At 43.1% G+C, this 15,703-nt stretch overlaps 1 protein-coding gene across 3 annotated transcripts in view; it reads right to left on the reverse strand.

Annotated features, from left to right (window-relative positions):
• The window catches only part of LOC110496523 (rap guanine nucleotide exchange factor 5), a 57,416-nt gene that overhangs the window by 16,948 nt on the left and 24,765 nt on the right, over window positions 1–15,703 (reverse strand). For all 3 annotated transcript variants that reach the window (XM_036953253.1, XM_021572478.2, XM_021572479.2), the window contains 3 exons: window positions 10,900–11,058; window positions 7,171–7,349; window positions 6,088–6,188 (listed from right to left, as the gene is read on the reverse strand). In XM_036953253.1, the coding sequence (XP_036809148.1) occupies window positions 6,088–6,188; window positions 7,171–7,349; window positions 10,900–11,058 (439 nt within the window). The remainder of the gene's footprint in view (window positions 1–6,087; window positions 6,189–7,170; window positions 7,350–10,899; window positions 11,059–15,703) is intronic.

Below are 15,703 nucleotides of genomic sequence, written 5' to 3' on the forward strand. Positions count from 1 at the left end.
TGGGGTGGTACCTGGTAGGTTCATTGATAATTTGTGTGAGATTGAGGGCATCAGGCTTAGATTGTAGTAATCAAGTAGTAACCAAAAAAACAAAAAATTGTTAAACAAATCAAAATATATTTTATATTTGAGATTCTTCAAAGTAGCCTTTGCCTTGATAGCTTTGCACACTCTTGGCATTTTCTCAACCAGCTTCACCTGGAATGCTTTTCCAACGGTCTTGAAGGAGTTCCCACATATGCTGAGCACTTGTTGGCTGCTTTTCCTTGACTGCAGTCCAACTCATCCCAAACCATCTCAACTGGGTTGAGGTCACTGATTGTGGAGGCCAGGTCATCTGATGTAGCACTCCATCACTCTCTTGGACAAATAGCCCTTACACAGCCTGGAAGTATGTTGGGTCAGTGTCCTGTTGAAAAAAAAATGATAGTCCCACTAAGCGCAAATCAGATGGGATGGTGTATCACTGCAGAATGCTGTGGTAGCCATGCTGGTTAAGTGCCTTGAATTCAGAATAAATCACAGACAGTGTCACCAGTAAAGTGCCCCCACATCATCACACCTCCTCCTCCATGCTTCACGGTGGGAACCACAAATGCGGAGATCTTCCGTTCACCTACTCTGCATCTCACAAAGACACGGCAATCTAATGTCCATTGCTTGTGTTTCTTGGCCCAAGCAAGTCTCTTCTTCTTATTGCTGTCCTTTAGTTGTGGTTTCTTTGCAGCAATTCGATCATGAAGGCCTGATTCACACAGTCTCCTCTGGACAGTTGATGTTGCGATGTGTATGTTACTTACTTGAACTCTGTGAAGCATTTATTTGGACTGCAATTTCTGAGGCTGGTAAGTCTAATGAACTTATCCTCTGCAGCAGAGGTAACTCTGGGTCTTCCTTTCCTGTGGCGGTCCTCATGAGAGCCAGTTTCATCATAGCTTTTGATGGTTTTTGCAACTGCACTTGAAGAAACTTTCTAAGTTCTTGACATTTTCCAGATTGACTGACCTTCATGTCTTAAAGTAATGACGGACTGTCGTTTCTTTTTGCTTATTTAAGCTGTTCTTGCCAAAATATGGTCTTGGTCTTTTACCAAATAGGGCTTGCTTCTGTATACAACCCCTACCTTGTCACAACACAACTGATTGGCTCAAAAGTATTAAGAAGGAAAGACATTTCACAAATTAACTTTCAACAAGGAACAACTGTTAATTGAAATGCATTCCAGGTGACTATCTCATGAAACTGGTTACGAGAATGCCAAGAGTGTGCAAGGCTGTCATCAAGGCAAAGGGTGGCTAATATAAAATATATTTGGATTTGTTTAACACTTTTTTGGTTACTACATGATTCCATATGTGTTATTTCATAGTTTTGATGTCTTCACTATTATTCTATGTAGAAATTAGTAAAAATAAAGAAAAACCCTTGAATGAGTAGGTGTGTCCAAACTTTTGACTGGTGCTGTACATATTACCTCAACTACCCCGACTGACCCGTACCCCTGCACATTGACTCTGTACCGGTACCCCGTGTATATAGCCTCGTTATTTTATAGTGTTACTTTATTTATTTTTACTTTAGTTTATTTACCCCTATACAGTGGGGCAAAAAAGTATTTAGTCAGCCACCAATTGTGCAAGTTCTTCCACTTAAAAAGATGAGAGGCCTGTAATTTTCATCATAGGTACACTTCAACTATGACAGACGAAGAAAAATCCAGAAAATCACATTGTAGGATTTTTTATTAATTTATTTGCAAATTATGGTGGAAAATAAGTATTTGGTCACCAAGAAACAACCAAGATTTCTGGCTCTCACAGACCTGTAACTTCTTCTTTAAGAGGCTCCTCTGTCCTCCACTCGTTACCTGTATTAATGGCACCTGTTTGAACTTGTTATCAGTATAAAAGACACCTCTCCACAACCTCAAACAGTCACACTCCAAACTCCACTATGGCCAAGACCAAAGAGCTGTCAAAGGACACCAGAAACAAAATTGTAGACATGCACCAGGCTGGGATGACTGAATCTGCAATAGGTACGCAGCTTGGTTTGAAGAAATCAACTGTGGGAGCAATTATTAGGAAATGGAAGACATACAAGACCACTTATAATCTCCCTCGATCTGGGGCTCCACGCAAGATCTCACCCCGTTGGGTCAAAATGATCACAAGAACGGTGAGCAAAAATCCCAGAACCACACGGGGGGACCTAGTGAATGACCTGCAGAGAGCTGGGACCAAAGTAACAAAGCCTACCATCAGTAACACACTACGCCGCCAGGGACTCAAATCCTGCAGTGCCAGACGTGTCCCCCTGCTTAAGCAAGTACATGTCCAGGCCCGTCTGAAGTTTGCTAGAGAGCATTTGGATGATCCAGAAGAAGATTGGGAGAATGTCATATGGTCAGATGAAACCAAAATATAACTTTTTGGTAAAAACTAAACTTGTCGTGTTTGGAGGACAAAGAATGCTGAGTTGCATCCAAAGAACACCATACCTACTGTGAAGCATGGGGGTGGAAACATCATGCTTTGGGGCTGTTTTTCTGCAAAGGGACCAGGACGACTGATCCGTGTAAAGGAAAGAATGAATGGGGCCATGTATCGTGAGATTTTGAGTGAAAACCTCCTTCCATCAGCAAGGGCATTGAAGATGAAACGTGGCTGGGTCTTTCAGCATGACAATGATCCCAAACACACCGCCCGGGCAACGAAGGAGTGGCTTCGTAAGAAGCATTTCAAGGTCCTGGAGTGGCCTAGCCAGCCTCCAGATCTCAACCCCATAGAATATCTTTGGAGGGAGTTGAAAGTCTGTGTTGCCCAGCAACAGCCCCAAAACATCACTGCTCTAGAGGAGATCTGCATGGAGGAATGGGCCAAAATACCAGCAACAGTGTGTGAAAACCTTATGAAGACTTACAGAAAACGTTTGCCCTCTGTCATTGAAAACAAAGGGTATATAACAAAGTATTGAGATAAACTTTTGTTATTGACCAAATACTTATTTTCCACCATAATTTGCAAATAAATTCATTAAAAATCCTACAATGTGATTTTCTGGATTTTTTTTCTCATTTTGTCTGTCATAGTTGAAGTTTACCTATGATGAAAATTACAGGCCTCTCTCATCTTTTTAAGTGGGAGAACTTGCACAATTGGTGGCTGACTAAATACTTTTTTGCCCCACTGTATATAGCCTTGTTATTGTTATTTTATTGGTCAGTTTTTTTTACATGAGTTTATTTAGCAAATCATTTCTTTCTGCATTGTTGGTTAATGGCTTGTAAGTAAGCATTTAACGGTAAAGTCTAAACCTGTTATATTCGGCGCATGTGACAAAGATTTTTTCGTTGTTGATTTGATTTGACATGAGAACAGGCCGTGGCTTGGGTGGCTGAGGTCAATGATGATCTTCTTGACCTGGTGTTGTTGGTGTCCTTCATGACGATGGAAGTGAGTGCTACAGGTCGGTAGTCATTCAGTTCACTTACTTTCCCTTTTTGGGCACAGGGATGACAGTGGACATCTTGAAGCAGGTGGGGCGACCTGAGCAACCTGAGCTGAAAATGTCCGAAAACACAACAGCTAGCTGGTCTGCACATGCTCTGAGGGTGGAACTATAAAGCTAGCTGGTCTGCACATGTTCTGAGGGTGGAACTATAAAGCTAGCTGGTCTGCACATGCTCTGAGGGTGGAACTATAAAGCTAGCTGGTCTGCACATGCTCTGAGGGTGGAACTATAAAGCTAGTTGGTCTGCACATGCTCTGAGGGTGGAACTATACAGCTAGCTGGTCTGCACATGTTCCGAGGGTGGAACTATACAGCTAGCTGGTCTGCACATGCTCTGAGGGTGGAACTATAAAGCTAGCTGGTCTGCACATGCTCTGAGGGTGGAACTATAAAGCTAGCTGGTCTGCACATGCTCTGAGGGTGGAACTATAAAGCTAGCTGGTCTGCACATGCTCTGAGGGTGGAACTATAAAGCTAGCTGGTCTGCACATGCTCTGAGGGTGGAACTATAAAGCTAGCTGGTCTGCACATGTTCTGAGGGTGAAACTATAAAGCTAGCTGGTCTGCACATGCTCTGAGGGTGGAACTATACAGCTAGCTGGTCTACACATGCTCTGAGGGTGGAACTATAAAGCTAGCTGGCAATTAGAGCAGGTGAGACATAAAAAGTGTATGGTTAGAAAGGTTAACTTCTCTATTACAGTAAAATAATGTCTCAATGTGCTTCAGTGTCCATATGACCCAGTCTGTTGGACCAAACCTCAAATGCAAATAACGAGTTGAGACCGCTTGTCAGAGAGGAAGGAGTGACCTCTCAGCTTTGCTGTTGTGAGTGGTGGAGGAGGGGCTTAGTGTGTGTGTGTGTGTGTGTGTGTGTGTGTGTGTGTGTGTGTGTAAACAGAGAGGAAGAGGCAAAGCGCAAGGTTTCACTCTCGCCATAATCAGTTAAAAATAAACCCAATGCGTTTCTATGAGTTTATTTTGGACCTAAGCTTGTCGCCTGCCTCACAGCCTTTGAGACAATGACTCCCATTGTTAGGGCGGAGACATGATCATCTCATCATTATATACAGATCTCTGGTGTAAATGGGAAGGTGCACACAGCACAGAAGGAGCAAAGGAGTCAAGACAAATTACAACATGAGAACCAGCGGACATAAACGACATACAGGCATTTGGAATATCATGCAAAAACATACATTTGATTTATTTTGAAACATCGCCCACTCTTCTCACTGAAGAGTGTGGTTTCAGAAGGAATGGTTTAAGTAATGGTGGATTATACAGGTCCAGCCCTGGCAATGCAGTTTCATGAAGGGCTGAGAATGCAGTTGGCCTGAGCAAGGCGCCGAATCACTGATCTACAAATCATCTTACATCCCTAATAGCCACTCATTATGTTATCAAGATTAGTGCATCTGTGCAGACTGAGCTTGCTGCACAACGTTAAACTCTGTCCATGGGAAACATGACAAAAAAAGTAATGGTTCCGAAGAGCAGTGGATAGAGCAGCCGAAAGGTTCCTATGAATAATTAACTAACCAGCTGTCTGACGTTTAGATAGGAAAGCAAGCTTTTCATAGAACACCACTTTAAATGACTAGACTATTTAGCTGGCTTCTACCTCTTTCCTTCTCTCCACCCCTCTCACCCCTCCTCTCTCCTTCCACCCTACCGTTCCCATTTTCCTCCCTCCTTCCAACTGCTTTCATTTTCTCCATGTTAACAACTCTCCTTCACTCCTCCAATTTCATACACACACACACACACACATATATACACACACACACACACACACACACACACAAACACACACACACACACACACACACCACCCCCGGGCCACAGATCTAATCTTAGTAATCAGGTATTGCAGTGTTGTGCGTTAATCTCGCTTTAGGCTTGTTTCAGCTTGTTAAACATGTTTCTGTTTAAAAAACACACACACATGCGTGTGCGCGCACGCACGCACTCACACAGGCACGCATGCGCGAGTACACACACACTCCTCTCTTTCTTTTCTTTCAGCTCTCTTTTTGACTGGTGATCATTAGGGCCGAAGACTCATTTACCCAAGATGGTCTTTTGTCACCGTTTCCCAATAGGTCACGTTAGTTAGACAACACTGAAATATGCTACAATATATTCCTAGGAAAGAAAAAAAAGAAGAAAGAAAGAATGAAGAACAGTAGAAGTAGTGGTTATGTTGCCACATGTTAGGACATTCCTAAGAGCAGGGGAGGGATTGGTGCACACAAACAAACACACAAATTAAATTATTTGGTGTACATTTAAATAAGTGTAATGGACTGAGTACAGATCTTTGGGGGATCCCACAATCACCAAACTATCTGCTGTGTGTATGTGTGACCGGAAGTCCCCACAAGAATAGTAAACTAACCAAAATTTGACCAATTGGGGACATAAGGTAGAATTTGTGTTAGGGTTTGAATTAGGTTTAGGGGTTATGGTTAGAAGTCAGGGTTAGGTTTTGGGGTTAAGGTTAACTAGGATTTAACAAGACCGTGTTAAGGATAAACAAGACTGTGTGTGTGTGTGTACGTGTTCACTCACCAGACACTCTGCTCTCCGGTGCTCCTCTCTGGTCATCCAGTCGTAGGTCACTCAGCAGGTGTTCTAGAATCTTCAGGGGTGTTCCAGACACCACCACATACCTAAACAGACACACACAGAGAAAAGTTACACATAAACAAGGACTCACGCACACACAAACACACACGATACACACATACCAACACACCTGTCAGAAGCACAGGAGGAAGAGCAGGAATTGTATTCCTCAGAGCTTCTATCTCTCCTTTCTCTCTCTTCTCTCTCCTCCTCTCCCTCCTCATCCTCCCCTTCCTCATCAATGTAAGGTAGACTACTCCAGTCATCTTGATCCTCATCATCAATGTAGAGCAGGTAAGGGACATTGAAGGTCGGGAAAGAACTACTACAACAGTCATCTTCATCATCATCACTACCGTCTTCATCTTCCTCTGCCTCCACTAGTGTGACAGTTCTCAAGTCCATCTCAATTCCTCCAGAGGATTTGCTCTTCCTAGCGCAACATGCTCAGCCAGGGTGCTCTGTCCTGGGCTGAAGAGCCAGCCTGCTTCCCCCTCCTTCCTGGAGCTCCACAGATATAGAGGCTATAGTAGCTCTACCCCAAAAGGGGATGTACTGAGGCCTCCCCTCTCCCTGCCTAACACCAGAGACACACACACACCCTTTATAATGTGTAAACACACCCTCTAGGCAGCAAACAGTCTTGCTTTCTTTTGATTTGTTTCTCCCTTCAAGACAAGAAAATCATTCTCTCTCTGCTTGCAGCTAAAACACACACGTTCTCTGTCATAACACACACAAACCCACACACATCCTCTAGGAAGCAAACACACAATCTATCTTGTCAGGACAGATGCTTGTGTGCGTGCAGGCATGCAAAGGGTGTGACTTAAGAGAGGGAAAAGGAGGGAGAATGTAAAATATTTTTCTTGACATGGCTTTCAACGAACAGGTTTGTCTGGGACATACACAGCATACAGTTTGAAATCTTTATAGATCATATATAACGTTTACATGATTCATTTGTATATTCCAGCAACGCCCACAAAAACAGAGAGATTGAAATTGAAAGATGAGGATACTGACCTCTTCTCTCCGTCCTCCTCTCTGGCCCCTCCCCCTGATGGCGAGGAAGCGGGGTTAGGTGATGTCACTGATGATGGCGAGGAAGCGGGGTTAGGTGATGTCACTGATGATGGCACTCTCTGTAGCACAAGGACGTCCCGACCCCTTTCCTTAAGACACACCCTCCCTACTGCCTCTCCCTGAGAGAGAGAGAGAGAGAGAGAGAGAAGAGTTGTACATTGGTATTGTATGCAGAATATAGAGAGAAACAGGAGGACAATGTGTGTTGTGTGGGAGTTTTATAACACAGAGTGGAAAATATATTGTAGGGTGTCCAATCAAAAACGTATATTTTGACCAATGAGTGAAATAAGTTAATTATGTAGATAATCCTTTAAGAAAACCAATGGTCCTAACCTCATGTCTCTATCATAATCTGTTCAAAAGGTTACAAGAGTTTTTACCCTCGTAGGATGGCCAGAATTAGGGTGACTAAATCAATGGAGGCCAGATAAGAAAAAAATAGGTCAAAACTCTGAAAAATGGCATCTCATCAGATAGACTGGATTCTGTGCAAGAATGAAAACTACTGCTACCTGACAGGCTCACTTTCCTCTCGAACCCACAGGACAAAAAACAATATAGAGCTAAGATGTATATAGATTTTGAGACATGACATTAAGTATTTTCATATTTAAGAGTACACTTGTCATATTAATGCAACATTCTCATTGTTCTTAGAAGATTTCTCACAAAAAGAAGCATCTTTGTGAAAGGTCAACGGAGCACTGAGCATATAAAAGTTTTTTTATTTTCAAAGCCTTTTAGATTTCATTCAGCTCATGTCATGCAACCTGCGGAATCAACTGTGAAGACCACGACCACCCTATCTCTTGGGCAAGGACCCACCACATCTCCCATCAACTCCCTGTGAGCTGCAGATTAAAACAACGGTCTGATATCTGATACAGGGTTACCCCTCTAAACACACACCAACCACACACACACATGGCACACATAATGTACATCTACACACACAGTTAGAATCTGCTGCAGCACAACCACATCCATTTAGTTTGAGAAAGTATGCTAGCAATGTAAGAGAAAACAGAGTTTGGACATTTGATGGCCTGAAAGTAAAGGAATTGTTTGAATGTTATATACTAGAGAGACAGAATGTTATTTACTAGAGACAGAATGTTGTATAATAGGGAGACATAATGTTATATACTAGAGAGACAGAATGTTGTATAATAGGGAGACAGAATGTTATATACTAGGGAGACAGAATGTTATATACTAGAGACAGAATGTTATATACTAGAGACAGAATGTTATATACTAGGGAGACAGAATGTTATATACTAGAGAGACAGAATGTTGTATAATAGGGAGACATAATGTTATATACTAGAGAGACAGAATGTTATATACTAGATAGACAGAATGTTATATACTAGAGACAGAATGTTATATACTAGATAGACAGGATGTTATATACTAAAGACAGAATGTTATATACTAGAGACAGAATGTTATATACTAGAGACAGAATGTTATATACTAGATAGACAGAATGTTATATACTAGGGAGACAGAATGTTGTATAATAGAGACAGGATGTTATATACTAAATAGACAGAATGTTATATACTAGAGACAGAATGTTATATACTAGAGACAGAATGTTATATACTAGAGACATAATGTTATATACTAGAGACAGAATGTTATATACTAGATAGACAGAATGTTATATACTAGATAGACAGAATGTTATATATTAGAGACAGAATGTTATATACTAGATAGACAGAATGTTGTTTAATAGAGACAGGATGTTATATACTAGAGACAGAACGTTATATACTAGATAGACAGAATGTTATATACTAGAGACAGAATGTTATATACTAGGGAGACATAATGTTGTATAATAGAGACAGGATGTTATATACTAGAGAGACAGAATGTTGTATAATAGAGACAGGATGTTATATACTAGAGACAGAATGTTATATACTAGGGAGACAGAATGTTATATACTAGAGAGACAGAATGTTATATACTAGAGAGACATAATGTTATATACTAGAGACAGAATGTTATATACTAGAGAGACATAATGTTATATACTAGAGACATAATGTTATATACTAGGGACAGAATGTCATATACTAGGGACAGAATGTTATATACTAGAGACAGAATGTTATATACTAGAGAGACATAATGTTGTATACTAGAGAGACAGAATGTTATATACTAGATAGACAGAATGTTATATACTAGAGACAGAATGTTATATACTAGTGACAGAATGTTATATACTAGGGACAGAATGTTATATACTAGGGAGACAGAATGTTATATACTAGATAGACAGAATGTTATATACTAGATAGACAGAATGTTATATACTAGGGAGACAGAATGTTATATACTAGAGACAGAATGTTATATACTAGGGAGACAGAATGTTGTATAATAGGGAGACAGAATGTTATATACTAGAGACAGAATGTTATATACTAGGGAGACAGAATGTTATATACTAGAGACAGAATGTTATATACTAGTGACAGAATGTTATATACTAGGGACAGAATGTTATATACTAGGGAGACAGAATGTTATATACTAGATAGACAGAATGTTATATACTAGGGAGACAGAATGTTATATACTAGAGACAGAATGTTATATACTAGAGAGACAGAATGTTATATACTAGGGAGACAGAATGTTATATACTAGAGACAGAATGTTATATACTAGGGACAGAATGTTATATACTAGGGAGACAGAATGTTATATACTAGAGAGACAGAATGTTATATACTAGGGAGACAGAATGTTATATACTAGAGACAGAATGTTATATACTAGGGACAGAATGTTATATACTAGAGAGACATAATGTTATATACTAGGGAGACAGAATGTTATATACTAGAGAGACAGAATGTTATATATGTTATATACTAGGGAGACAGAATGTTATATACTAGGGACAGAATGTTATATACTAGAGACAGAATGTTATATACTAGGGACAGAATGTTATATACTAGGGAGACAGAATGTTATATACTAGAGACAGAATGTTATATACTAGAGAGACAGAATGTTATATACTAGGGAGACATAATGTTATATACTAGAGACAGAATGTTATATACTAGGGACAGAATGTTATATACTAGGGAGACAGAATGTTATATACTAGGGAGGCAAAATGTTATATACTAGAGACAGAATGTTATATACTAGGGACAGAATGTTATATACTAGAGAGACAGAATGTTATATACTAGAGACAGAATGTTATATACTAGAGACAGAATGTTATGTACTAGAGAGACAGAATGCTATATACTAGGGAGACAGAATGTTATATAATAGATAGACAGGATGTTATATACTAGAGAGACAGAATGTTATATACTAGGGACAGAATGTTATATACTAGAGAGACATAATGTTCCAACTTCTCACAGATGACTAGATGACATACGTAGAGGGGAGGAAAGGAAGGGTTCGAAAGGAAGTCCGTAAAATACACATCCACACATATACCTCCCCCCACACACACAGACACGCACACACACATTGTGAAACACTGACGTGAAGTTAGAGCATACTATCACAAAATATATTATTCAGAAGTATGTTTGTCAGAGGGCGTGTGTGTGTGTGTGTGTGTGTGTGTGTGTGTGTGTGTGTGTGTGTGTGTGTGTGTGTACTCACGGTGGGGTTGCGGTGGTCTGGTACTCTGTAGTTCTGGTTCTGCAGTAGTCTGCAGCTGTCTGCAGCCAGTCTCTGGACCAGCTCTAGTCTGGTCAGCTCCTCGCGGCCACACACACCGTCCGGCCGCACACCCCCCCCCCCCAGCTGTAAGGAAGGGGACTGAGAGAACAGGTATCTTAGTCCACAGCCCAACGATATCATCAGGTCACAGGATTAGAGGTGAGAGGTTAAATATAAAGGTAGGTAACACCCCTGTCAGCTAGTCTTTCTGTCTGTAAGTCACAGAGAAAGAGAGAAAATAACCTCTCTCTCTCTCTCTCTCTCTCTCTCTGTGTGTTCTTCAGAAACGTAGTGTCGTGTCCTCCCTAGCAGCGCCCTGGCTTTAGAAATACTGCGTCTGGGGCTGTGGGCCAGTGTGGATGTGTGGAGGAGAAAGAGGGGGTTTTCTTAGCGATAATCTGTTGTTTTGGGGGGGCAGGTTATATTTGGGATGGAGGAGATCCCTTGGTAATATAATGGTATCATCAGTAAGGCAATATGGACTGTTTATTTATATTGGAGTCTACACGCTGTGTGTGTGCAGATTGGCTGTGAGCAGGGTACTTCCCGCGAGTGAAACTATCCCACGGTGCCGCCACCACACACACACACCTTCCCGCAAACCATTGTTTACGAAGAAAACACCCATGATAACAACACACTCTATCTGAGCCGCAACCCAAAGTCCTGTCTCCCCTCTTCTACTTCCTCACTCAAAGAGAGATCAGCCAAGTAAACACGCACACGCACGTGATGGAGGGAATTAATTATTGAGTGTAAAAGGTTTATTCAGTATACACTCTTCTACTTTCCTCTCTTGTCCCTCCTCCCCTCTTCTCCCATCCTTCCCTCTCCTCTCCTGTGTGTGTGTGTGTGTGTGTGTGCGTGCGTGCGTGCGTGCGTGCGTATCACAATGCTGTAATTTTTAGACTGCTGGCTGGTGGCAATAATGTAATTACTTGTTCAGTAATTAAAGTTGAAAATTCAAACATGGCAGATTGTAAAATACATTTTTGCTGTAACAGCATACTAATCAGCTACCAATAGATGTTTTATAATATAAAACTGTCCTGTACAGGCTACCTGAACCTGCATGACATGATCCATCCTCGTGCTCTCTTCCAGCTTGGATAGGAAGTTGTTGTGCGTAAAACCAGTCTATTAATGACCAATCATTCAGCCAGTCCACCCTCAAAACACTAGCTTACTATGGATTTTTTCATGATTCAGTCTACTATCTATCTATAGCTATTAGAGGTTGACTGATTAATCGGCATTTTCATAACAATCGGTAATCTGCATTTTTGGACACCAATTGTGGCCAATTTTTTTCATTATAATTTTTTTTTACCTTTATTTAACTAAGCAAGTCAGTTAAGAACACATTCTTATTTTCAATGACGTCCTAGGAACGGTGAACTGCCTTGTTCAGGGGCAGAACGAGAGATTTTTACCTTGTCAACTCGGGGATTTGAACTTGCAACCTTCTGGTTACTAGTCCAACACTCTAACCACCTGCCTTACATTGCACTCCAGGAGGAGACTGCGTGGCAGGCTGACTACCTGTTACGCGAGTGCAGCAAGGAGCCAAGGTAAGATGCTAGCATTAAACTTATCTTATAAAAAACAATCAACCTTAACATAATCACTAGTTAACTACAAATGGTTGATGATATTACTAGGTTAACTAGCTTGTCCTGCGTTGCATATAATCGATGTGGTGCCTGTTAATTTCTCATCGAATCACAGCCTACTTCTCCAAACGGGTGATGACTTAACAAGCGCATTCGCGATAAAAAGCACTGTTGTAGCACCAATGTGTACCTAACCATAAACATCAATGCCTTTCTGTCACGCCCTGACCTGAGATATCTCTGTTTTCTTTATATTTTGGTTAGGTCAGGGTGTGACTGACTAGGGTGGGTATGCTAATTTTTGTATTGTCTAGGGGTTTTGTATTGTCTAGGGTTTTTGTATGTTTTTGTAGGTCTAGGTGTTTTTGTAATTCTCTGTTGGCCTGATATGGTTCCCAATCAGAGACAGCTGTTTATCTTCGTCTCTGATTGGGGATCATATTTAGGTAGCCATTTCCCTTTGGTATTTGTGGGATCTTGTCTATGTGTAGTTGCCTGTCAGCACTCGTTTGTATAGCTTCACGTTTCGGTTTGTTATTTTGTTAGTTTGTTCAGTGTTTCAGTCTTTAAATAAATAAGAATGTACACATACCACGCTGCGCCTTGGTCCGATCCTTATAACGACCGTGACACTTTCTTTAAAGTAGGTTTACCCGCCCTTGTTTTGTGCGGGATTCATTTTGTGTTACGTATGTGCGTTAGTTAGGTGTGTTCGTGTTCGTGTTCTAGACCATTAGGGTCAGGAGTGGTCAGGGAGGTCACGGTGCCACTGGACATGGTAACGCAGGGGGATCATAAGGAGCGGATTAGTCTGTTCCTTATCGATTCACCAGTGGTGTTGGGAATTCCCTGGCTAGCTCAGCACAACCCGGTGATTTCCTGGCGACAGGGGGCTCTTAGAGGGTGGTCAGAGGAGTGTTCAGGCAGGTGTATAGGAGTTGCCGTTGGTGCGACTACGGTGGAGAGTCCAGACCAGGTTTCCAACTTGCGCATTCCCTCTGAATATGCCGATTTGGCTATCGCCTTCAGTAAAAGGAAGGCGACCCAATTACCACCCCATGGTCGAGGGGACTGCGCGATAGACCTCCTGGAGAACGCTGTACTTCCTAGGAGTCACGTGTACCCATTGTCCCAGTAGGAGACAGTAGCTATGGAGACATATGTTGCTGAATCGCTGGGACAGGGGTACATTCGGCCCTCCGCATCACCTGTCTCCTCAAGCTTCTTTTTTGTGAAGAAGAAGGAGGGAGGTCTGCGTCCGTGCATTGATTATCGAGGTCTAAATTCTATTACAGTGGGGTTTAGTTACCCACCACCTCTCATCGCTACGGCGGTGGAATCATTTCAAAGGGCGCGCTTCTTCACAAAACTGGACCTGAGGAGTGAGTATAATCTGGTGCGTATCCGGGGAAGAGATGAGTGGAAAACCTCATTTAGTACTACATCTGGCCATTGTGAGTACCGCGTCATGCCATATGGGTTGAAGAATGCGGCGCACGTGTCTCTGGTGCGTAAGGTACTTGGGTGACTGCTGGAGCATGACCTGTATTGCAAGGTCGAGAAATGTGTGTTCTTCAAACAGGCCGTTTCCTTCCTGGGTTATCGTATTTTCACCTCCGGGGTGGTGATGGAGTGTGACCGCGTTACAGCCGTGCGTAATTGGCCGACTCCGACCACAGTGAAAGAGGTGCAGAGGTTTTTAGGGTTTGCCAATTACTACCGGAGGTTTATCCGGGATTTTGGTCAGGTGGCTGCTCCCATTATCTCACTGCTGAAGGGAGGACCGGTGCGCTTGCGTTGGTCAGCAGAGGCGGGTAGAGCTTTCAATCGTCTGAAGGAGCTGTTCACCAATGCGCCCGTGTTGGCGCATCCGGACCCCTCTTTAGCGTTCATAGTGGAGGTGGACGCATCCGAGGCTGGGGTCAGGGCCATGCTGTCCCAGCGTTCGTGTGTGCCACCAAAGCTCCGCCCTTGTGCCTTCTTTTCGAGGAAGTATGAAACTATGACGTGGGGGACCGGGAGTTGTTAGCTGTAGTCAAGGCTCTGAAGGTGTGGAGACATTGGCTTGAGGGGGCTAAGCACCCTTTTCTCATCTGGACTGACCATCGTAATCTAGAGTATATCTGGGCAGCGAGGAGACTAAATCCGCGTCAGGCTAGATGGGCCATGTTTTTTACACGGTTTCACCATCTCGTACCGGCCAGGCTCCCTGTCCAAAGCCGACTCGCTGTCCTGCTTCTATGATACCGAGGAGCGGTCCGTTGAGCCGACTCCCATCATTCCACCTTCATGGCTCGTGGCACCGGTAATATGGGAGGTGGACGCGGAGATAGAGAGGGCATCACGATTAGAGCCGGCCCCCCCTCAGTGTCCAGCAGGGCCTCAGTACGTGCCGAGGGGGGTCCGTGATAAACTAATCCATTGGGCTCATACTCTACCCTCCTCGGGTCATCCTGGCATCGAGAGGACAGTGCGGAGACTTAGGGTGAGATACTGTCGGCCCACATGGGCCAAGGACGTGAGATTTTATGTCTCTTCCTGCTCAGAGTAAGGCTCCTCAACACTTGCCCCTCCCCGTTCCACAACGGCCGTGGACACACTTATCAGTGGACTTTCTTACCGACCTTCCCCCGTCCCAGGGAAGTACTACGATCCTGGTCGTTGTGGATCGATCCTGGTCGTCCTGCCATCTCATCCCATTGCCCTGTAGACTGCAGAGGCCCTGTTTACCCATGTCTTCCGGCACTATGGGGTGCCTGAGGACATTGTTTCTGATCGGGCCCCCCAATTCATGTCCAGAGTTTGGAGGGCGTTTATGGAGAGACTGGGGGTCTCGGTCAGCTTGACCTCGGGTTTTCACCCCGAGAGTAATGGGCAGGTGGAGCGCGTAAACCAGGATGTGGGCAGGTTTCTGTGGTCATATTGCCGGGAACGGCCAGGTGAGTGGGCGAGGTATGTTCCTTGAGTTGAGCTCGCTCAGAATTCCCTCCGCCACTCCTCAACGAACATGTCTCCGTTTCAGTGTGTGTTAGGTTACCAGCCGGTCCTGGCCCCATGGCATCAGAGCCAGACCTAGGATCCTGCGGTAGAGGAATGGGTACAGCGCTCCAAGGACATCTGGAAAGCCGTCC

The sequence above is a fragment of the Oncorhynchus mykiss genome, chromosome 18 (assembly GCF_013265735.2).
Source record: "Oncorhynchus mykiss isolate Arlee chromosome 18, USDA_OmykA_1.1, whole genome shotgun sequence".
Taxonomy (NCBI): Eukaryota; Metazoa; Chordata; class Actinopteri; order Salmoniformes; family Salmonidae; genus Oncorhynchus; species Oncorhynchus mykiss.